The 24,356-nt window shown below is 36.8% G+C and overlaps 1 protein-coding gene across 2 annotated transcripts in view; it reads right to left on the bottom strand.

The window, feature by feature from the left end:
* The window catches only part of cd4-1 (CD4-1 molecule), a 106,534-nt gene that overhangs the window by 18,217 nt on the left and 63,961 nt on the right, over positions 1 to 24,356 (bottom strand). The window contains exons 4-9 of one of the 2 annotated variants that reach the window (XM_028810018.2): positions 23,621 to 23,788; positions 23,236 to 23,502; positions 19,891 to 20,223; positions 9,214 to 9,468; positions 5,476 to 5,582; positions 1,823 to 1,872 (exon numbers count right to left, since the gene is read on the bottom strand). In XM_028810018.2, the coding sequence (XP_028665851.1) occupies positions 1,823 to 1,872; positions 5,476 to 5,582; positions 9,214 to 9,468; positions 19,891 to 20,223; positions 23,236 to 23,502; positions 23,621 to 23,788 (1,180 nt within the window). The remainder of the gene's footprint in view (positions 1 to 1,822; positions 1,873 to 5,475; positions 5,583 to 9,213; positions 9,469 to 19,890; positions 20,224 to 23,235; positions 23,503 to 23,620; positions 23,789 to 24,356) is intronic. The other variant, XM_028810019.2, reaches the window with a different exon arrangement.

Here is a 24,356-nt window from a genome sequence, read left to right as displayed (position 1 = left end):
TTTAGGACTACTAAAAAGACCAATCACAGTCCGATAACAATCAATGCAGATGCTGTAGAGAGAGTTTCCAGCTTTAAGTTTCTAGGAGTCACCATCTCAGAGGACCTGTCCTGGGCTGACAACAACTTGGCTATAATAGGCAAAGCACAACAACGCCTCTATTTTCTCAGGAAGCTAAGGAGAGCTGACCTCCCCCAGAAGCTGCTGGTTAATTTCTATAGATGCACTATAGAGAGCATTTTAACTAACTGCATGATGACCTGGTACAACAGCTGCACCAAGGCTGCTAAAGAAGCCCTGCAGCGGCTCGTAAAAACAGCAGAGGCCATTATAGGGACTGAACTGCCATCACTCAAACTCTCATATAAGACTCGCTGTGTGAGAAGGGCAAAAAACATTCTCAAGGACAAAACTCACCCTGGAAATTCTTTGTTTGAGCTCCTCCCGTCAGGCAAACGCTTTAGGTCAATCTGTGTACGCACAAACAGACTAAAAAATAGCTTTTTCCCATCTGACATAAACTTTCTGAACTCTGAATCTCTTCAGTCTGAGACCATTTTTAATTGAACATGTGCAATAAACTATATTGGTAATGTGCAATATACTAATGTAATACAAATAGAATATGTAATGTACTATTCATTAACAGGTGCAATAACAATTTATGCTGCTGTACTTTGAGCAATAATAATAATTTGCTCTGGTTACTTGATCACTTAACACTGTATATGACATATTTGGAATTATTTGACTTTTCTTTAAATGTACCTTGGGGCTGTCACAAAAAGTAATTTCGTTGTGTTACACAATGACAATAAAGTGCTTGAACTTGAACTTGAACTCAAAATCATTTCTTTGGCTGGATAACTAGGATACCTACATAAAATGTCACACAAACATTAGAGAATGTAAAGTCTCTACATTAATAGTTAACAAGCTAGGATTTAATTTTGACCTGTGAGACAGAAGCTTTAACTGCTGTGCAACTGTGCTCTATGTGGAATTTAAATGAAGCAAATGTCTAAAGGACTATATTCAAGATCTTGTTGATTATTATATGTATGTATGTATGTGTGTACATATGAATGTTTTTAATTTGGGTGCATGAAGACCACTAGAAGATGACCTGCTGTAAGCTAGCTTGAACATAAGTGACAACTTGGTCAAAAAAATGATGTCAGAATAACTTTCGGTCAGCATGTAATTTTGATAGGGTCCTTTTCAGAAAAGTGTGGTATGGTGGCACAGTGGATAGCCCTGCCACCTCACAGATCCTGTGTCCTGTTTTTTTCCAATGCCCAGTCAATATCTGTGCAAAAGTTACATATTCTTTCTGTGTAGATGTGCACTTTCCTGCTGGTTCCATAGCTTCCCTCTCACATCACCAAAGATATGCTGTATATATTGACTGGAGACTCCATATTGGCCCTGTGTGTGCATATGTGCCTGTGTGTGATTTGGCTCTCTGATAGACTGGTGCTCTGTTCAAGGCTCTTTCCTGCCTTGTGCCCAATACTACCTGGGTAGGAAACTAAATCCCGAGTTCAAATAAGCAGGTTTGTTATGTTATATCATGTTATGTTATGTTAGGTTTGTCATGTTATTTTGTCATGTTTTGTTACTTTTGTATAAGGACCTCTTCTTTATTTCCACTTCTTCTATGAACTTATGGTAACAGAACTGTACAACCATTTAAAGCACTCATATAATGGTCTATATTTTAGTACTAGGCCTCCAGATCTAAGGGACATGCTTTTGCATCAAATTTAAGGAAACATGATCAACAATGTTCTAAAAATTAAATTCATTATTTTTGACCTACTGTTTGCACCTGCAGTATTTCCTCTGCTTCAGTCTTCTCTGAGACATCTGCTTAAAAAATGTTACTCTGTTAGTATCATCAAATATATTGGTAAGGTATTTGCATAGTTTTTATATTAAAATAGATCTTACAGAACACATTACAGTATTACTAATATTCAAAGTAAGCTCTATAATTCATACTATGCAATCTTCAGCAATATATATATATATATTTTACAATTTACAATATTATAATATTTTTCTTTGATCTTTTTTATCACTCCATTATCAATGACATATGCTGGCACTATCAGGTGAAACACACAAATCAGCCCAGGATGGGATATTAATCCATTTTCACTGTTCAGTGACATTTACTTTTGTGTGATTGTACAAGGTTAACACCAGGATGGCATAAGGCAGAGTAATCTTCTTTACACAACCTCCAAGCAACAGAAAAAGTCAAACTGGCAGTATTAAAAGTTGTGCAGTTGCTGATGGGGAAGCACAGGTGCTACTAGGGAGTAGTAATATCTAAATTTGTGTTTAAAGTTCCTCCCAATAATCTCTTGCTAGATATATTTACAGTATATAGTACTCACAACATTTCCAATACTTCCACACATAGGCATATTTTGTCAGGGTGGGCATTGTTACCCAAAGATAAAATACAAGCCAAGCAAAATGACACCTTTTATTGGCTAACTAAAAAGATTACAATATGCAAGCTTTCGAGGCAACTCAGGCCCCTTCTTCAGGCAAGATGTAATACAGAAACTGGAGTTCCCTGTGTTTATATACACACTCTAGGACAAGAAACAACATTGGAAAATCTTTAAATGAGAAATTTTAAATGTAAAAACTTAATAGATTCATTCAGGCTAGGGTTAATTTAACAAGAGAGAGAAGAACAATGTATGGTCAAGATCTATGGATAAGATAACTGTCCAACAAAGTCTTTTGAAGTTTGTAATGAGTTTTTCAAAACAATGTGGATCTGCAGACAGGTTGTCTGTCATTCTGAGAGATGTAAACAATCCTCATATCTGGCCATAAAACTATTGTCTTTATTCAAGCCATGTTGTAATGTATTAAATTTTAGCATGAGTTTAACTTCCCATTCTCTTCTCTCTTGCTGTGTTTTGAAGTTGCCCATAAGCATTGTGACTTTAAAGTCCCTCTCACAGTGTCCATGGCTATTGAAGTGGGCTGCTACAGGAACATCTGTGTTGCCATGTTTAATGTGGAACCTGTGTAAATTCATTCTCTGGCGGAGTGTTTGTCCAGTTTCTCCCAGATAGAGTGCAGTGTCAGAACATTTCATGCAGAGAATTAGGTAGACTACATTAGATTATCTGAAGGAAAATGATCCCTTTATGTGATGTTCAAGTCGGCAGTGTGGTATAACTATATGGTCTGTATCATAAATGTGGGCACATGTTTTGCATCTTTTCTGTAGGCATGGAGATGTGCCATTTTCTGTTGGTTCACTTAGGGAGCTTCGGACAATTAGTTGCTAAAGGTTTGGTGGTTGCCTGTATGCCAGGAGGGGAGGTTCAGGAAATACATTTTTCAGTGTTTGGTCATTGTTTAGTATTGGCTGAAGTTCTTTTATAATTTTTCAAAGTGTTTCAAGATGTGGGTTGTAGGTGACAACAAGGGGGATGCAGTTCTTGTTGTCTTTGTTTTTATAATCTAGAAGGTTGTTTATTTGAGGTGTCTGTTGTTTTGGGGGTGTAACCTTGTCTGATGAAATCTTGTCTGAGCTCCTGCAGTTGTTTATCCCAGTCTGTCGGGTCTGAGCAAATACGATTGTACCGTATTGCTTGGTTGAAAATAATGGAGCGCCTTATATGCTTGGGGTGGAAGCTATCACTTTTCAGGTAGGTCCGTCTGTCTGTCGGTTTGTGAAAAACAGAAGTTACAAGGGTGTTGTCTTTCAGTTGAACGGTGGTGTCAAGGAAGCTGACTTCTGTTTCTGAGTAATTCAGCTTCAGCTTTATGTTGGGGTGAAAACAATTACATTCATTATGAAAATGGAGGAGGTCCTTCTCACTGGCAGTCCAGATTATGAAGATGTCATCTATGTAACGGAGATACAACATTGGTTTTACAATGCACATTGACATGAAATCTTCCACCAATTTTGCCATACATAGGTTTGCATAGTGAGGTGCAAACCGACAGCCCATTGCAGTCCCCATTTGTTGCAAGTAGCAATCTTGTCCAAAAGAGAATAGATTATGTGTCAGAGTGAATTTTAACATTTCTATTACTGACTTTGTGGATAAATCATGTTGTTTGAGGTACATTCCACATGCTAATATGCCATCATCATGGAGGATGGTTTGTGTAAAGTGCCTCAACATCCATTGTGGCCAATAAGGTTCCCTCAGCTAAGGGGCCTAAAGCAGACAGTTTTTTTAAGAAGTCAGTGGTATCCTGGATGTAGCTGGATGTATTACGGGTGAGGGGTTTAAGGATGTGCTCCACCCAACCTGAAATATTTTCTGTAAGGGAGCCAATTCCTGAGATTATAGGCCTTCCTGGGTTTCCTTCTTTGTGGATTTTAGGAAGCATGTAAAAGTAACCCATTTTGGGGTTCTCAGGAATTAAACTGTTTACATGATCCCTGATGTCAAGAGGAAAGCTACTTACTATCTTTTTTAGTTCCTTTTTGTAGAGATCTGTTGGGTCTTCTTGCAGTTTGTAATAATGCATAGTATTGGACAACTGTCTTTGTGCCTCCTGCATATAATCTGATGTGTTCATGATGACTAAAGCACCCCCTTTGTCTGCTGGTTTGATAATGATTTCTGTATTTTCCCTTAGTGAATGTATGGCTCTTTGCTCATCCCCAGTAATGTTGTTTATCCAATTTTTCTGCCTGTTTAAGATTCCTGTTTTCTCTCTCTGTCGGAAGCAGTCTATATAATTATCCAGGGTGGAGTTTCTGCCAGCTTCTGGTGTCCATGTGAATTTATTGGTGGGGTTGTTGAAACTGCTTGTTGTTGGTTCCTGTGTGTTACTGTTTTCTTTCTTGTGGAAAAATTCTTTTAATCTGAGTTTTCTGAAGAATTCTTCCATATCACTGCAGAGTCTGATGTTGTCAATGGGCTTTGCAGGACAATATGAGAGTCACTTTGTAAGTACTGAAATCTCTGCTTCATTTGGTGTGTATGAGGAGAGATTAACAAAGCAGGTCTGTTGCTCTTTGTTTTTTGCTATTGAGTGTCCAGCTTTCTCTCGTAGTCTATGCAGCTTTTTGTTTTTGTTGACAATAAGGAGTTTCTGGAGTCTTTTGTAATAACGATGGAGCTCCTTTACCATCTCCTGCCTTGCGTGTTCTTCTTGATGTTGTAGAAAATTTGGATTAAGTGGTTTCTTATCCTTGTAGATGTCCTAAAACAAAGTTGCTCTGCAAACCGAGTATTATAAGTGTGAATGGTTGGATTCCTTATCATGATGCCTTTCGGGATAAGATTAAGTAAGAGTAAGATGTCAAGGATAAGAGTAAGTAGCAAAAGATTATGCAGGATTGAAGTTTCAGTAATAGAATGATGGATGGATTTATGGACAGATGAGTAAGTAGTCTATGAAAGTATGCTTAGACACAGGATATATTCATTCTGATCTGGAAAAAAAACATACTAAGTAGCTCAAATTACTTACCATTTGACATCTTTTAATTATACAGCAAATGACTGTTATCAAAACAGCAAAAAGGATAATTGATCCACACACCAGGAGAATGAGCCAGACATCAACAGGAGGCTTCACTGTTGGAAAGGAAAATTTGAAAAAATAAATAACTAATAGTTTACTTTGCCTTGAGGTTTGCTATAAGTATCTTATATATAAACATGTATGCGTGGAAGTGTGTGTGTCTCTCTGTCCTGCCCGGAAGTGAGAGGTGAAGTAGGGGTAAGGGCTCCACCTCAGAGAAAACAGAAACTCGATTAGCCGATGATACACAAGTGAGGCGAGCACATCTGCAAAATGGTATCCCTTTTACTTTTCCTCCCACCACTAATACACAAGCGAGGCGAGCACGTCGGCAAAATGAAACCACCTGGGAGAGAGATGCCTAGAGTAGTTCCTTTCAATTACCTGACATCTCTACATTTCAATTTTTTTTCTGACGATTTCAATAGTTTCTAGGACCCTGGGCTTTTTACAGCACGGGCTTGCACAGCTAGCTCATCTACAATATGCATGACATTTATAATAAACATGCTTGCTTTGATCTCCAACATTACTTCTACATTAGTCTTTCTTGTTTTTGTAATGTTATAATCCATGAATTTGTGTATGTGATGCAATAAAGTGAAGAAAACTAGACTTTCTAGAAAGTTTCATAAAGTACTAGAAGTGAACATAGCAGAGGAGCTATCAATGCCTCAACAGAGTCAATAAGAAGAACAGCAGATGTATTTAAGGGGCCTCTTCTCCGACATACTTCTAAATTTAACATAAATTATGTTGATGCATTGATTATGATCTCAGAATACCAGTTTTCTCAATAGCCTAAGGATAAATGAAACTACAATGGAATGTGAAAGTCTTAAACTTGCAAAACTGGAGAACAGCCTTCCCGCTAGTAAAGGAAACCCCATTAGTCTCAGCATGTACCTGTAAATCCTGCCTAAAGACTCGCTAATTTGGTCCAGTGCACCCTTATAGGAGCTAGGATGTTCATTTTGTGTTTCTTAGCTTTCTAAAAAATAAGACTGGCAATCATTATTGACTCTTATTGGCCCTCCCTTATATTCTTTTGATCCTTAGTGCTATTGCAACTTTGTAAAACTGCTACTGATGTTCATGAAATGAAAACATCAGCGTGGCCGTTCAGACACCTTTTTTTCTGTTTGATTTATACAGCTGCAGACTTCAGCATATACTTGTGATATTGTTCAATGCCCAGGAAGAAAATGGGGCAGCGTTTGATTGGTGTCAGCAGAACTTTGACGTTGCTATTTTTAAATACCATGGGCCACCAGCAGAAGTATGTTATTTACAGAAAGGGTGTTAACTGGTGTTTTGTGCTCCTCACCTCCATTGTCATTTGGCCATATCTTATCTCTTATGTTAAGAGGAATTTTAATTAACATGACTTTGTTTATAGTTAGCCTCTAAGATTAATGTCTTTTTAACTGTTTGTATTCCATTTTACAGTATACACCAATGAGCCACAACATTAAAACCACCATTATTGTACAGGTCCCCCTCAAGCTGCCAAAACAGCTCTGATCTGTCGGGCCATTGACTCCTACAAGACCTGTAAAAGGTGTCCTGTGGTATCTTGAACCAGGATATTTGCCGCAGATCCTTTAAGTCCTGTAAGTTGCAAGATGGGGCCTCATTGGATTGGACTTGTTTTTCCAGTATATCTCACAGATACTCAGACTGGAGTTTGGAAGTCAAGTGAACACTGTGAACTCTTTGTCATATTCCTTAAAACATTCCTGAACAATTTTTGCAGTGTGGCAGGGTGCATTATTCTGCTGGAAGAGGCCACTGCCATGATGGGATGCATGTGGTCTGACACAGTCTTTATGTAGGTGGTATTTGTCAAAGTAACATCCACATGAATGCCAGGACCCAAGGTTTCCTAGCAGAACATTGCCCAGAGCATCAGACTGCCTCCATCGGCTTGCCTTCTTCCCATAGTGCATCCTGCCACCATCTCTTCCCCTGTTAAACAATGCACATGCACTTGGCCATCCACATGATCTAAAAGAAAACATGATTCTTCAAACCAGGCCACCTTCTTCCATTGCTCTATGGTCTAGTTCTGATACCCATGCTCATTGTACGTGGTTTCGGTGGTGGACAGGGGTCAGCAAGGGCACTCTGACCGGTCTTCGGCTCCGTAGCCCCATACACAGTAAGCTGTGACTCACTGTGTGTTCTGATGTCTTTCACTCATGGTCAGCATTACATTTTTCAGCAATTTATGCTACAGTAGCTCTTCTGAGGGATTGGACAAGGTGAGTTAACTTTCCTTCCCCATGTTCCTAAGGTAGGTACTACCCACTACATACTGGGAAAATATCACATGGCCTGCTGTTTTCGAGATGCTTTGACTTAGTCATCTAGCAATCACAATTTGTTCCTTGTCAAAGTCATTCAGATCCTTATGTTTGCCCATTTTTCCTGCTTCCAACATATCACCCATAGGAACTGACCACTTGCTCCCTAACATATCTAATCCTTTGACAGGTATTATTGTATTGAGATAATCAATGTTATTCACTTCACCTGTTAGTGATTTTAATGTTGTGGCTGGTTGTTGTATGTGTTGTATGTAATTGTTGTAAGGATATGCTATTTTATCTGTAAAATTCTACAAGTACTGTGAGAATGCACTAAGGAGTCAAATGTCTTGCATTTCAGTAAAGTGCTTTGCACAGACCAATACAGTTGTGTCTTTATTCCTTGCTAGTTGACAAACATTCAAGATATGGCAAGATACTGTACTTTCTAGGCTTTGAAAAACAGATCCTTTTAATCAGGGCACTTCCTGGTCCACATCTAGCAGCCAGAACAGAAAGACAGCTTATCCTTGTCAGCTATATTCCAGCAAAACTCACCACTTATAGCCTGGTCTAACTGTTTTTGAATTTATGATCTTTTAATTAATGGATAATGAAGTCTGAAATCATAAACTCTAACTTCTAATAATTTAAATTAAATAATCTTAATTATAGTAATTATACCTCTTTACCTTCTCCTTGTCAAGCATTTCCCAATTCTGTAAGGAGACATGTCTCTCAGCTTTAAATACTGAACATGCCATCAACTGTAACTCTTGGATGTTTTCTTACTTGGTTGTTTTTATTCTATTACATGAGTCAATTATTTTTATTCAACCACATTAGTGAAAAAAGATGAAGAAGAGCCAAATGCATTTAAAAGATGTCCAAGTTAATTCATTTCAGATATATAATGATTATAAATTTAAATTCATGTAAAGAAGTGCCATTTCAACTATGGAAGAAGAAGGTGCTTTGAATTCTCCTTAGAAAATCACATTAAGATTCCACTCTAAGTTAATGGTGTCTATTCTGAAAGACAATTGATAATTCCAGTTCTGATTACAGTTACAGTAATACTGTTTTGATAAAATTTCAAAATACTGTTTGAATACAAACTGCAACATGTGCAAGCTTCACCAAGGCAAACCCCATCTGTACAATATTTATACTCCAAAATAACTGTAATCTTTGGCCTATGACAGGGGAGCAAATAATTTTGATTAAAATGGAAAAGTAAGAATTTCTAATATTAAGTAAAATTTAGAGCTAACTGTAAATAAAATCATAAAAATGAAAATGGACTTAATAAAGATGAAAGTTAATAGGTTTTTTGCACAATTCATTTTGCAATCTTATATTCATATTGTCCTACCTATTTTTAGCTTGTGCTCAACACTGGTCATCAGTTTTTCTCCTACATACAGACTGCACCTCCACGGTCCAATGTGCTGATTTGTCACTTTGTCAATCTTCAGAATGGCTGTCCCAGAAAAACTGTGTGTTTGAAAATTCAAATATTTCTTTGTATGAGTCCATACAAGTTTAAGGTTTTCAACAACTTTGTCTACTTTACATGTCAAGTTCAACTCATTTCCTTCCATCACTGGGACTGTGGTATCAGGAACCACTAGAATAAAAAAATAGCATACATTAAAATGTAATAAATAACAGTTGCCAAACCAACAGCAATATTGAAAAACATTAATTTGCATTGACTTAACTGAGAGTTTTGCTTATTAATTTCAGTCTATCAAGCTCCAATACATATTTACCCTGAGATGATTTTCAATAGAATAAAAAAGCCAGGCAATGAAATATACAGCAAAAGAGATCTATATTAAATCAAGAAAATGAAAATGAAAAAATTTCAATAAGCATGATCTCTGTTTAGATCTCAGTTGTCTTTAGGAAGTGCTTATATATTCCCAATTGTAGGGAAATGGTTTTACAGCTCTGTACCTGTAATAGCAGAACTGTCAGACCAGCCTGGAGATGAAATTACCTTAGACAGAGACACATCTGTACGGTTTGCATCATTCTATTCTTGCTAGTTTTAACCTTTCACTTCTCATTAAGCCAGCCTTTGCAAGTATATTGCCTGATAATGTGCCCGTAATCCTTACTTCTGTTGGACTCATAATGAATGTCTTGACCTGGAACCAGTATTGCCAGATTAAAGGCTTGATTTTTCCAAAGTCACATAGTAAAATTACAAGCAAAGTTGAGGAGATTGAGGAAGTTTTAGGAGCAAAATAAGAGGATGGCTAAATGAAAGAGCAGACATCAAATGCCAAAACATTTCTTGTGACTAAACCAAAATGAAGACTGAAACACAAAACACAGAAACCCTTGCCAAAAATTCTTCTTCATAGCTTAATGTCTTTTCGCTAAATAAACACTAAATTTTAAGTAGCTTGTTTGTTCATTACTATGCTGATTACATACCAGAAACAGATTTTGTTGTCATAAACAGCACAGCTTTAGTGTGCTTTAGTGAAAACTAGTCCAAAAATATTGGTGCTCATCAGAGAAAATAAACACAAAATGTCACTGTGATTAGGTCACAAAATAACTCTGAAAATCTAATAACATTAAGAAATACCATAGCTATGAAAAAGCAGACAGTATAGAAAAAATGCAATTCCAAAAAAATATTCACAACGGTAAGTTTCTTTGTTAATGTGCTTTTTATATACATAGACACATGATATACATAGATACGTGTCATATGTTAATAAGTGATTAAATGTATATATGGTTAAAAAATAAACCTGACCTTAATTGTTTACACTATAAACTATTTTTTTGTATTTGCTACAGTTTTCTTAATTGTGCGGTCTGGAAAATGCCCTTTGTAGCCCAGATAATTTTTTCACATTTGAACTGTTTTTATGACTTTGTACATTTCTTTATATTGTCACATGTGTGTACATAGAGGACAGGTTAAAAGCTCTGGTGATGGTAATTCCCCACTGTTCCACGGGTTGGCACTTTATACTAACATCTTTTCTTTTCCTCCTTGTCAAAACCAGAAGATTGCCGGTTTAAACACCAATGATGTCACATTCACCTGGACCTGCCTCTTCCTGTTGTAAGTTCTTGTAGACAGAAGAGGCACCATCTTGGGCAGTTAACATTTAGGCTCACATCTGGAAAGATGTTTCTTATTTCAACAGCATTTGTACAATGCATTTTATTTTCATTCAGTTCTACAGGGTCTGCTTTATTTCTTACAAAATATTATAATACAGGTATATGTAGAATCTCTTGATGTGAAGTAAAAATGTTCTTTTTAACTTAAACTTAAAATTCTAAGGTATCACAAAGTATCCTTTAAAACATTGATATTTTACAGATGGCAGATATATGTGTATATATATATATATATATATATATATATATATATATATATATATATATATATATATATATAGTCCTGCGGTGGGTTGGCACCCTGCCCAGGATTGGTTCCTGCCTTGTGCCCTGTATTGGCTGGGATTGGCTCCAGCAGGCCCCCGTGACCCTGTAGTTAGGATTCAGCGGGTTGGAAAATGGATGGATGGATGGATGGAAATATATATATATATATATTAGCTGATTACCCAGTGGCTTCGCACACTGAGTGCAAGGGAAAAAAACTAAAATGTAGTATTTATAAAATAAGTTTCTTAATTACCAATGTTATTTTTGAACAAATAAAGAGCATTTACAATAAATAGAAATTATATTAATATTAATTATTAAGTAGTAATATAGATATAAGAAGCATATAAATTATTAAACAGCCAAACATTAACATTTAAGAAGTAAAGCTACATTGAGTAATACTGCAGTGATTTCGGGCAAACTACCTGCTTGACAACCTTGCACTATGTGCCTGTGATTTAAGCGGAAAAATGTGGACGCTGCCTTTCCGTGCTTAACAGGCAGAAGGTCCAAACAATTCCCAAGTCTAATACTTAACATGAAGAGGTCGGTACATCTTTTTAGATGTAAACCCTCCATTTTCTTAAAAGAATTCATCACAAAAGCAACCTTGAATGTTGGGGGTTTTAGTGACCCGAATTCATCTTAAGGGACAGTAAGTAGCCGTGCACCGCAATTTACCAAGAGAGTCCCGGTTTGATAGCGCTGATTACACTTATTCAGTCAGTTCAGTTCAGCTCATTACTCTCACTGCACCACTCGGAGCAGCAGATTGGAAAGAGAATTATCGGTATACAGCAATAAGCACACACTGCCTCAGCCATGCTTCCTATTTGAACTGCTTCTCACACGGCAAATGCTTCAAACCTTTCCTGTACGGACCTCGCGGTTCAGAAAGAGTTTCATCTCAAGAGCTCTAAACACACTCAATCAGTCCATCAACTGTTCTTTGTAGAACTGTTTGAACTTATGAGTACAATCACCTCACTGTAAACTTGCACTACAGTTATAATATTGCACAACCTGAGCCACTTTATAAAGCACGTATTTACATATGATGACGATATAATTTTTAAGATGAAATGCAGCAAAATATGTTTATTATATTATACAGATAAAAGCACTGTATGCTTCACTGGGACAGGCGTGAACGATAGAATAATTAAACATGCACTACGAAGATATTTCAATGTTCCTTAAAAGTTTTGAAGAATCGGCGTTATAAGCTTACAGATGGTTTAATGTCATTTACAGAACTGATTGTGTGGCGATCGGTTACTTGGAGAAAGAAAAGGAAGGACAGGAATTGGAGGTTAGTACATTTGAAAGAGACAGTACTGCAGGGGCGGTCTTAGGCATGTGCAAACTGTGCACCTGCACAGGGCTGCCAAATCCTAGGGGCCACCATGCCAATATATATTGAATATAAAACAGAAAGAGAAAATAATGACACAGCTGAAAACACTGGGGCAATTTCGGCAAAAGTTAAACACTTGTGTCATGTCATGGGCACGAGGTGGCTATGAAGTGTCCGCAACGGACATGGCCATCCACCGTGTATAAGATGTCATATTGACATTGGCGGGTGAAGGGGCCACCGATTCTTTCTCTGCCCAGGGCCGCCACGAGCCTAGAGCCGCCCCTGAGTACTGCTGCAATAAATTATTTCATCGAAGGTCGCGCACAATCACTGCGCCACTGTGTTCCCATGTATAATAATGTGCTTTAACTCCTATCATCATGAAAATGATATCACGTATACATCTCAGTATTTTAGTTATTCAGAAAGCTGTAATATCACGAATGTAATGGATTCTGTGTCCTGTTGGAGGAATAGAAAGCCAGTTTAAGAAGCACGTAGTGATTCACACACATAGAGCACATAGAAGAACACATACAAAACAAAGCATTTAACATGCTACTTTAGTTACGATGTGATTTGAGAAACTGGTTAATTAAACGATTTTAAGATGAAGTTTATGATGTTCTACTTTAATGACAAAATAAACTATATAATTAAAGTGGAAATTTTGAGATTGAAGTTGACATTTTGTGCTTTTTCCCCACTGTGTGCCTTTTTTTTCTCTGTACCCTAATAAGCTTTCATATGACACTCAGATGGTGGGCTACATCTCGCCTTTTCACGGCGACTTTGATATCTGACAACTTCTTTTTTATTTTGGGCACTGTGTGACTTTGTGAACTTGAGCTTTCGAGTTTCTCCGACACTCTATGTAAGTCGATTAGCTTCCTTTTGTTGTTTATATTACAGTACTATTTAAACCAACGAACAAGTGTCAGTGAGAAAGCCATTCCTTAAAGGACAAAATAGGGCCTTGGAATACCGGCTGTGGACTACTGCAGACTGGAGGAAAGTCTTATGGACCAATGAATCAAAATTTGAAATCTTCAGTTCATCACACAGGGTGTTTGTACACCATCGAGTTGATGAAAGGATGGCTCCTCAGTGTGTGACTATGAAACATGTAATGGTCTGGGGTTCTTTTATTAGAGGCAGACTTGCACAGAGTGACTGGCATCTGAATCAAAAGGGTTACCCCTGTTTGTGATATCAGCAAAAGGTGGCCACATTGATGAATCAAAAATTTGAATAAAATTTTGTAAACTTAATGATTAATTGACTTATTTTTTTAGGTTTCACCAAAACTTAAACACTAAACCCAACTCTAAGGTAATGTCAGAGATTAAGAAAATGTCCAAGAAAAATATATTCCAGCAGGAAACTAATAAACGATAAGAAAATTTACATGCATAAAGTTTACTCTTTTTTTGTAAAGCTGGAAAATGTGAAGCCTCAGAAATCTATCCTTATAGAATTATTATTAAAAATGGTATTCCATGGTAAGTTAATAGGGGTTGGAAAAGTTTGTTGCAAAAAAGCAGCATTTAGATTTTTATATGAGAAAAGGAAATGTGGATGAATTGGAAGGGGAAGGATAGTGTCAAATTTAGAAGAAAAAGAAGGGATGGAAAATTTGACTTCAGTTCTTGAAGTGTCTAGAGTCCTGAATTATCAACAACTCTCAATTCATTAATAAACAGAAGTAACCAAAGAGAGAAGGGGAAGGGGTGTCCACAGCTTTGTTGTGAATAATGTCTATAAATACTAAATGGGAGTGGAACCTAAGTGCCTCTCAACCACAGGGACCTATCTTTGAAACATAAGTAGAGGATAACTGCTGAATTAGAGACTTAAAGAGGTGAATTAGAGAAAGGGGGAAACTAGTCTGTATTCATTGGGAAGCCAAGATGTGGGTTTGACAGGAGACCCAAGCCAACTCTAGATTGGCAAGAGGGCATAGGTCCAATTATATATTTTCAGGTCTGAAATAAACATTACCTTATCAATCCTGTTACTAAGAAGGATAGAATTCTACTGCAAGGTCTCATGATGCTCCAAAGAAAGTGGGGGTGAAAGGATCCGACTTTGGATGAATATTAAGTAGAGGAAAAGAAGGAGCACTGAGCTGACAAAATGTATATGAGGAACAATATTCATGTTAATAATGATCAAATGAGGACCAAAAGATGGAAATATGGAGAATGAAGATCATTTGTGTAAGCACAAAATTATCACTATTTAGGGTAGGGTACTAAGAATTACTAGTTAAGTATTATTAATTAGTTGCATGTTTTTAATTTCAAATAGGGTTCTATTTTGTATAGCCCCAATATACTGTAATGACCCTTTTTGGGAGACACAGGAATGGAATTAATTTAGTTGGTGAGTGGCCTTTAAAATTACTTCTTAAACACCGGAGTCAGAGGCAACCCATATGCACAATATTGACTTTTTGTGAGCTGATTGAAGCTCAGGGTTCAAATCTGAGCCAATGGACTCAAGCAACTGGTAGATGTGTCCAAAGTGTTCTTTGAGTGCCATGTCTGCATCCCCATCAACCCCCGACCTCCATCTGCTACCCACAGTCCAAGATCACCTTATGAGTGTTTTCTTCCCACATTTGGACCCTGAGTTTGCTACAGTGCAAAGTAAAAATGTGCATGATCTTCTATGCTTCATCATAGAGACTGGTCAGAATTCCATCATTCTGTCTATGGACACTAATAAAAAGTGAACTATTAAGGGAATGAATAGTCAACAGATAATAATATTTAAATAATTTCAACACTAGTAATAGTTTTCAGAGCTGTGGAAATGTCCACTTGTGGAACTAAAAAATTACTTGAAATCCTAATGACTTGTGTGAGCAATCCAGTTCTGCTATGGAAAAAATGTGAAGAGACCTGAGTTACTATGGAGGCCATGTCTAGGACACAAGATTTGCTTTTGCTAATTTTAAAAGATTTGAATATTTGTGCATTTTCACCTAGCATTAACAGGTAGAAGTCCAGTATGGTGATACACTGGTTAGCTCTGCTATTTCATACCTCCAGAAGACTCCGAACTCTGGCTCAGTTCCTGTCTGGAGTTTACACATTCATTCATGGCATTTTAAGTTTTACTTTGCTAACCAAACTGATAAAGAAGCTGACAGACCTCGGCGTCCCAACTCCCACCTGCAACTGGATCCTGGACTTCTTGACAGATAGACCACAGGTGGTGAGAATAGGAGGACGGGTGTCTGCTGAGCTCACAGTTAGCACAGGATCCACACAGGGCTGTTGCCTTAACCCCAAACTTTTCTTTCTGTACACTTATGACTGTGTCTTCACCCAGGACAACACCATCGTCATTAAATACACTGATGATACCACCATCTTGGGGCTCATCAAGGGGGGGGGGGGGGGGGGGGGACGAGGTACAGGATCATGGTAAATAACATTCTTGTCTACGGAGAGGAGAATGACCTCATCCTCAACACAGATAAGACCAAAGAAATAATATTGGACTTCAGAAAGAATCCTCCCCCTCTACAGCCTCTTATCATCAAAGGGACTGAGGTGGAGAGGGCAGACAGCCACAGATTCCTGGGATTGCAGGTTACATCAGACCTGAGCTGGACTTTTAACACCACAGCTACAGTGAAAAAAGCCCAGCAAAGGCTATATTTTATTCGGCTGCTCAGGAAAGCCGGCCTGGACCATTGCCCTCTCACCCAGGCCTACAGAGGACTGATAGAGAGCATTCTCACCACAGGCATCACTGTCTGGTATGGGAACACCACACAGGCAGAGAGGAAGGCTTTGCAAAGAGTCATAAAAACTGAGGATCATAGGGACAAAACTTCCTTCCATGGACTTTATGTATGCACATCGTTGTCGGAAAAGAGCAGAGGGAATTATCAGGGACTCACTCCATCCAGCTCACTCTCTGCTCAGACACAAAAACTGTATGTACAATCTGAGACACAGCAGAGCGGATAGCATCATCTCTCACAAAACAAGGTTTTTCGATAGCTTTTTCCCCGCCACAATCAGACTGATGGCAAAACAAAATTTATTGAATATGTGTAATAACCTCATGTTACCTCACTTCACTTATCATGTAAATAACAAGTGAAAAATGTGCAATATTTTAACTGGGCAATACCTACAATATATTGTATTTTTTTGTGTAGATATTACCACCTTTCTGTATAGTGCTGGTATAATCTACATTATTTATTATTTTGTTTTACTGTTTTTTAAATTTTTTAAATGTTTTACTTTGATTCGCACAGAGCTCTGCACAAGAATTCCAATATGCTTTGACTGTTGGTTTTATGCACAAATGGCAAATAAAAGAACCTTGAACCTTGAACCTTGATCTAGTTTTCTTCTGTATTCTATTGTCACATAGTTAACACTTAATTAGGTATTAATGTTGGGTGTGTGTATGGGTTTGTTCTTTAATGGACTGAAATCCCATCCAGTGCTGATGCTTTCTAGTCCATCTCAACATAATTCTTGTTAGCAGGTTGGACATTATGAGTGCCTACTGTTATAAATAATAGTTATTTAGTTTTTGCTTTCTTTTATAAATGTATTTAACCATTATATTTGCAACTTTCATGTATGTAAATGTGCTTGTTGTTGTTGTTGCTTTTCATATAGCCGGAAACTACAGTTTATCATTTCAGTATAATGGAAAAAGTGATTTGGAACACTAACAGAATAATGAAAAATTGATATTGGAATCCGTTAGAGGACTTCTATCTCTAATCTTTCTTTTCAGGTCAGAACAAAACAGAGTATTAATCCTTTCAGCTTATTCAAGATTTCAGTCATCTTATCAGAACATTCCAGTCTGGATTGCAATAGTATTAAATACAGTTTCAAGTGACCTCAGTATGAGGTGCCCCATAAGATTCTAAGGCATTTGCACTGCTGTTCAGTTTGTGCATACAGTACTTCATCTGAGTAACCATATTTGCAAAAATCACCTAATGTTTTACTTTTGCTACTGTATATGTCGATGAAGCAAGATCAATATGAAGATACAGTAAATCTCAATACACATCAATCACTGAAAACCCCATCGCATTTCATAATTAAATCAGTACTAGAATTAAATGACCTTTGCTTGTTTGAATATTTTTAACAATTTTTATTGGGTGAACCTGCTAGGGTGCAATGATTGCTATGTATAATCAAATAACAGGAAAATTAACTATTTCTGAGAATGAGAGTTTTTTTCCAGGTAAGAAATAAGTTTAAATGGATGCGTAGAATGACCAAAACCAGACAAAAGTAACTTATTTTGGGATCTTTCGCTTTAACAAATCTGACTGTTTACTTAAAGTTTATTTCATGCCAGGATGGATGGACTTGATACTTCAGTTGCTGAAAACTTTCCAACAAGGGAGGGAGTACAGATTGGATGAGCATGAAGGTAGAGATTTTCAGAAGCAAATATAAATAGGACCCCAGAAAGCCATTTTTTTGCTTGATTTTGTCTCAGTCATGCTGAAGAGTATGAAGGTGGGCAGCAGAAAGTGACATGTTTTGTTGATATAAAATTGCAGGGGACACTGCTGTACCCCCTGTATTGGAAAGACAAAAAATTGCCACTATCTAGCATATATACTGATAAATATTTGGAATATTGTCTTTATTATTTAATTTGTCTATATACTTTTATTTTAATTTCAATAATTTTAAATTTTTAAGCCACATGCAAATTAAGCCACATGCAATTCCAAAGCAGAAATTGACTGGCTTGCTAGCCTGCGGAATACTGGTGGCCAAGATAAAAAGGACATGAATGGGTAAGCTGCAGGATTGGAAAGGGGCTGAGTCTGCCTGAGCTGAGCCATTGAGAACTACACTAGTATATGAAGTGTATCAAGGAACTTAAAAATTAATAAAGTTAAGGCCTACAAAACAAATTATCTCTAAGCTGTTCCATTTCATGCTGATGGTAAATTGTTTCATGGCATGCATAAAGAAATAAACACTTTAGTGTTCCACACGTGGTGCCTAATTGAAATGTGGCTGTTATCTGTGATGCTTGTCAAAAGTTTAAGGTGTTGTGGCTTTTCCTTGCAGATTTCACATCTACAGCATGTATGATATGATGCATATAGTTAAGATATGCATGTCTCAATTGATTGCATTCTGCATAGCTAATTTTTTATATATTCCATATTACCAGTGTAGAAGTGTTCATTCAGCACTGTAGCACTAACAGGGTGTTTTGCACATTGGGTGTTATTGCTCTAAGACATGTGCTATGTTGCTGCCTTGCCAACGTTTAGTTGGATTATTGCAGTATACTCATACTCAGACCTATAAATACCTGGGAGTGCAGCTGGACTGCCAATACTGATGCTCTGTGCAAGAAAGGACAGAGCCGACTATACTTTCTTAGAAGGCTGGCGTCTTTAAACATCTGCAATAAGATGCTGCAGATGTTCTATCAGATGGTTGTGGCAAGTGCCCTCTTCTACGCAGTGGTGTGCTGGGGAGGCAGCATAAAGAAGAAGGATGCCTCACGCCTGGACAAACTGGTAAGGAAGGTAGGCTCTATTGTAGGCATGGAGCTGGACAGTTTGACATCCGTGGCAGAGTGACGGCTGCTGAGTAGGCTCCTGTCAATCATGGAGAATGCACTGCATCCACTGAACAGTATCATCTCCAGACAGAAGAGCAGTTTCAGCGACAGACTGCTGTCACTGTTCTGCTCCACTGACAGACTGAGGAGATTGTTCCTACCCCACACTATACGACTCTTCAATTCCACCCGGGGGGGTAAACGTTAACATTATACAAAGTTACTGTCTGTTATACCTGCATTTTTATCACTCTTTAATTTAATATTGTTTTTTTTTAGTATGCTGCTGCTGGAGTATGTGAATTTCCCCATGGGGATTAAAAAAGTATCTATCTATCTATCTATCTATCTATCTATCTATCTATCTATCTATCTATCTATCTATCTATCTATCTATCTATCTATCTATCTATCTATCTATCTATCTATCTATCTATCTATCTATCTATCTATCTATCTATCTATCTATCTATCTATCTATCTATCTATCTATCTACTCTTCAATGGTCTTTCTTCCTTATACATAAACAGATAACAAACTTTGAAATGCGTCTGCAGGTCGCACCTTGCAGTTTGATCTATACATTTTAAGAACAGCAATAATGTACATTATGAGAGTATAATGAGATGCCTGAAAAAAACAGAATAGCTTCCAGGGTTTTACATTACCTTGAACAAGATCCAGATCTACAGAAGCAGTTAACGTTCTCCTTTGAAACTGCACTTCACATATATAAGTCCCACGGCTTTCCAGTGAGGTGGTGATGGCAAGTGATTTGTTCAAGCTGTCTGACTGTCCATGATTCCCAATGTTATTACTGACATTCAAATAATATGGTATTGTTTTGTCATTTGTAGAGAACTTCCATGAGGCACCTGTTGGTCCAGATTTATCCAACAAGTCCATTGCAAGAGTCTGCTGGCCAGCATCAATAAAACATGGAAGCAAGATGGGAGTGTGCAGGAGACTGTAAATGACTTTACTTGGAGAACTGTTTAATCCTGTAAGCGAAAAGGTTTACAATACATTAAAATACATATTAGAAGTGTGTTTTTCTGAAAATGTATTAGAATTGTTGCAATTTCCAGTGTAAATACCATATTACATAAAGAAAAATATCAGTAAATATGGGTAATTTAATCAGGCTTGTCATTGGCATCCTGAAACATCAGTCACTTTATTTACATTTTAGATTTAAGATTTCCTTGTTCTGTCACTCATCACATTAAGATAATGGTTTGAATATTAATGAAATGTTCGGTGAATCATTAACGACTGGAGAACTCCCAAAATTAAAAGTACAAACATTGTATAGATACATTTTAGAAGAGTTGTTTTGAGAATTTGAAATATTGTGAGTGCTTATCCAATAACAGGTCAGAATCTTTATACTTTGTATTGTGTCCGGTATTATATCTAATATGCAAGGTCTGTAATTTTGTTTTTGCTCGGTTATGTTTCGGAAACATGATTACAAAAATGATAGTGCTGATTTAGTACTTAATACTCAACAAGTAACAGTTATACTTATGATGATCAATATTAAACCCATGTTTCTGTTATATGTTTATATATCCTGAATCTATATATCCTAAAAAGGACCTTACAATTAAAATGGCAGACAATGAATTAAATTGACTTAGACAGAATATATCTTCACACAACATGATCTGGTTCAGCATAAATTAATTTTTATATATATATACATTTTTATTGGACAGGCTTATGATAATGAAAAGACCTTTTGGTTTAATAATCCTGTATCACATAAAACTGGACTGAGCACCATGGCTCTATAATCTGTCTTTTCTAATAACATACACTACTCTAATTGTTCTCTGTATCATTTTGTTTAATTGGAAGAATTCTGTCCTTCTGACAATAATCAAAAATTAAAAATTATAAAATAGTAAAATTAAATAAATTGTGTATTATTACGTAGAGAAACATACATTTATATTACTGGAAACAATATAATAAAGTATAAAGAACTCTCTCATTAATTCTCCCTCAACTAGTATTCATTTAAACAATCAATAAACATGATTATTAGCTACAAGATCATTGGCCCCTGTAGTTTGTCTAATGGAAGAGGTTTCACTAGACTATCCTATTCTTGCGGTCTTTTATTTTGAGGGAAATGATACAGTACATGAAACATAACTAATGGTTGAAGCATTAGCTGTATATTATTTATTACATATGTTAATTCTTACATGGTTTGCAGATTGATACTAAGAATAAAATGGAAAAATCTTCTTATATAATACGCTACCGTGGCTGTTCGTTTGTCTGTCCAGGATTTTAAATCACCTGTGGCTCGCAAACCGTTTCACCCATTGACTTGAAATTTGGTACACACATACTATGTGACGTCTACTATCCACTTTCGGAGTGATGATTTTTATTACCCTTGTTATTTTTATTTTATTTTATTGTAGAATCAACTCTCGGCAGCGCACAGCAGTGCGGCCGTGCGGCACATGCGTATGGGCACCGTTCTTATTCCCTACATCCTTCGACGTCACTTCCCCTACCTCTTCATATCTTAAAATATTCTTTAGGCACATTGAAGACTTAAGTGCCAGCATAAGTGAATCAGTTTTAATACCTAAAGATGCCGACGGAAGAAGAGAAGAAGCAAGCCGCTACGGTGTAGAAAAGAAGAGCTGCTCACAAAGCAGCAAGCGCATCAACCTCTGAGCAAATGAATGCTAAATGTACAGAGAAAAGATGATGGAAACTATAAGTCAAGTGTATTCACTGCACGTTATTGTGCAGTATGCCATTACTGGTAATAAACAAAATATGTATCATAATACATATTTATGTAGGAAACCCCATAAGTCAGTTAAAAAGAACATTATATATTTTCAATTCTGAAAATTATATTTTCAATTTAGTACTTTGGCAATTTCTACTGTGATTTCACTGCAATTTCCAAATGTTTCTTAGCAAATAAAATAATACATAATCAAAGTACATACTATCACTTGGTATATGCAGTATATTTTTAATACCTGCTTAAACAGCATTTATATTTCACAATCATTCTCAATGTTTCCCTATTAAGTGCTAAATGGTGTTTGAATAGATGATATACAATACACACGCAGTCATTAGTTTCTTTCTGAGCTTTATTTAATTTCTCCAGATTTTAAAATGTCTCCCTGCTCTTTCAGCACATGTCTTGATGTTGATGAGAAAGGATCATTCATAATGCTAAGCAAATGCTGCTACCAGTCTGAACAATATTTGATCCTATATTTTATCTTCTATCAACAAGCTCAGAATATTTTGGTGTGAGCCCTCACTTACAGAGTGACATTGTGGAATAAAGGTTAGAAATGCTCTAATTTTATTCTCAAGTCAACCACCATTTGAGTGGATTTCTCCGTTAATCTATGGAATTCAATTATCTGACATTTAGACTGCTCCATTAAGAGGAAATGTGAATACTGTATATGTGCAGCTGTGTCTTATAATGGACTACCATCATCTTCAGAGCGTGTTTCTGCCTTGTGAGCTACAGTAGGTACTGCCAGGATAGGTTCCAGATTCCCAAGACCAGTTATAATGAAAAGCAGGTTTGTAAAATGGGTGGATTTACGTTCTGTTTAATATGTTCTTCTGTACATCTACAGTTGTGAAGAGTGGCTGAATTAAAAATGTGAAATTCTGAAGAACAGGGGGCCCTAAGTGGGCGTAGTGTCTATTTAAATTGAAAGCAAATGTAAAATGTGTGAAAAAGACATTAACTGCATTTGCAGGATGACTTAAACATTTTTCAGATATTCACTTAAAATTTATTTGTGTAAGATATGTTCATTTTGAGACAAACATAACACAGACATAATAGAAGGGTAAAGGTTACTCTGAGGTGCTAATGATGCATAAGAAATAAAAGAAAAATATATTCAAACACATGCGCAATCATTCCCAAACTGTTAAACTATAAAAATAGGTACTGTCCATTGTCCAAACACTAGAACCAGTAACAGATCTGTGCTTACCAATTACAATCATCTTAAATGTAAACTGTTTGACCACGTCTTCATATTTCAAGTTACATATCCAGTCTCCTCTGTGTTTCTTCAAAACGCTAGAAATCATTAAAGATTTTCCTCCATTGCTAACATGCGGTCCATCCTGAGTTTTTAATTGGATTCCTTGTGGTGGTTTCCAGCTGATCTCAGGAAGCAGATCATCATTTCCTAAAGTGTTGCAATGGAGGGTGACTGTCTCAGACTCCAGAACTGGCATGTTTGGTACAGAATTAACTGAAATTAAAATTAAGTATGAAAAATTTTAACAAACCATGAATAGTATAGTAAACTTCCATACAGTGCATTCAGAACCAAAAAGAATGTTATAAGAGTAAAGCTGTCATTTTCTCACCTTGGAAAAGTCGTAGTCTGAATGTTTTTTCTATTGATTTTGATGGTTTTATTGATGAATCTGTTAATGTATATGTAAAATATCCTTCATCTTCTCTTTGTAGTTTTTTAATTTCAAGTGAACATCCAGATTGGTAGAGTGCTGTTCTTTTTGCTAACTCGGATTGTCCTGCAATACAAAAATTACATTACAATCAAATAATTTTTCTTTTTCTGTGCTCTGACATTGGTTTGACACATAAATTCACCATCAGATACACTTCTTATCTTTTAGCAAAGGGTCCTGTTTTGTCTTGGTGGAGCTCTATAATGCTCTACTTTCCCCTTTTTTATTATTAATGTGTAGCCTTTGACAGAATACCTCAAATCCCATAGACTTACCAGTATTTTTAAGGTATTGTACTTTATAGCTTCTTCCCACCTTCCCTTCTACATCTATAAACTCAGGCGATTACATAGAGTAAAAAACAAGCAGGAGTTAAATTATGACTTAAATAATGTATTATTGATAATATTCATAAAATAATAACAATAAGCAAAGTACATTTGAATAATGGGTGGCACGGTGGCGCAGTGGGTAGCGCTGCTGCCTCACAGTTGGGACACCTGGGGACCTGGGTTCACCTCCCGGGTCCTCCCTGCGTGGAGTTTGCATGTTCTCCCCGTGTCTGCGTGGGTTTCCTCCGGGCGCTCCGGTTTCCTCCCACAGTCCAAAGACATGCAGGTTAGGTGGATTG

Source organism: Erpetoichthys calabaricus, chromosome 9 (assembly GCF_900747795.2).
Source record: "Erpetoichthys calabaricus chromosome 9, fErpCal1.3, whole genome shotgun sequence".
NCBI lineage: Eukaryota > Metazoa > Chordata > Cladistia > Polypteriformes > Polypteridae > Erpetoichthys > Erpetoichthys calabaricus.
The sequence above is the reverse complement of the archived record's forward strand: the minus strand, read 5'-3'. Positions and strand labels throughout refer to the sequence as shown.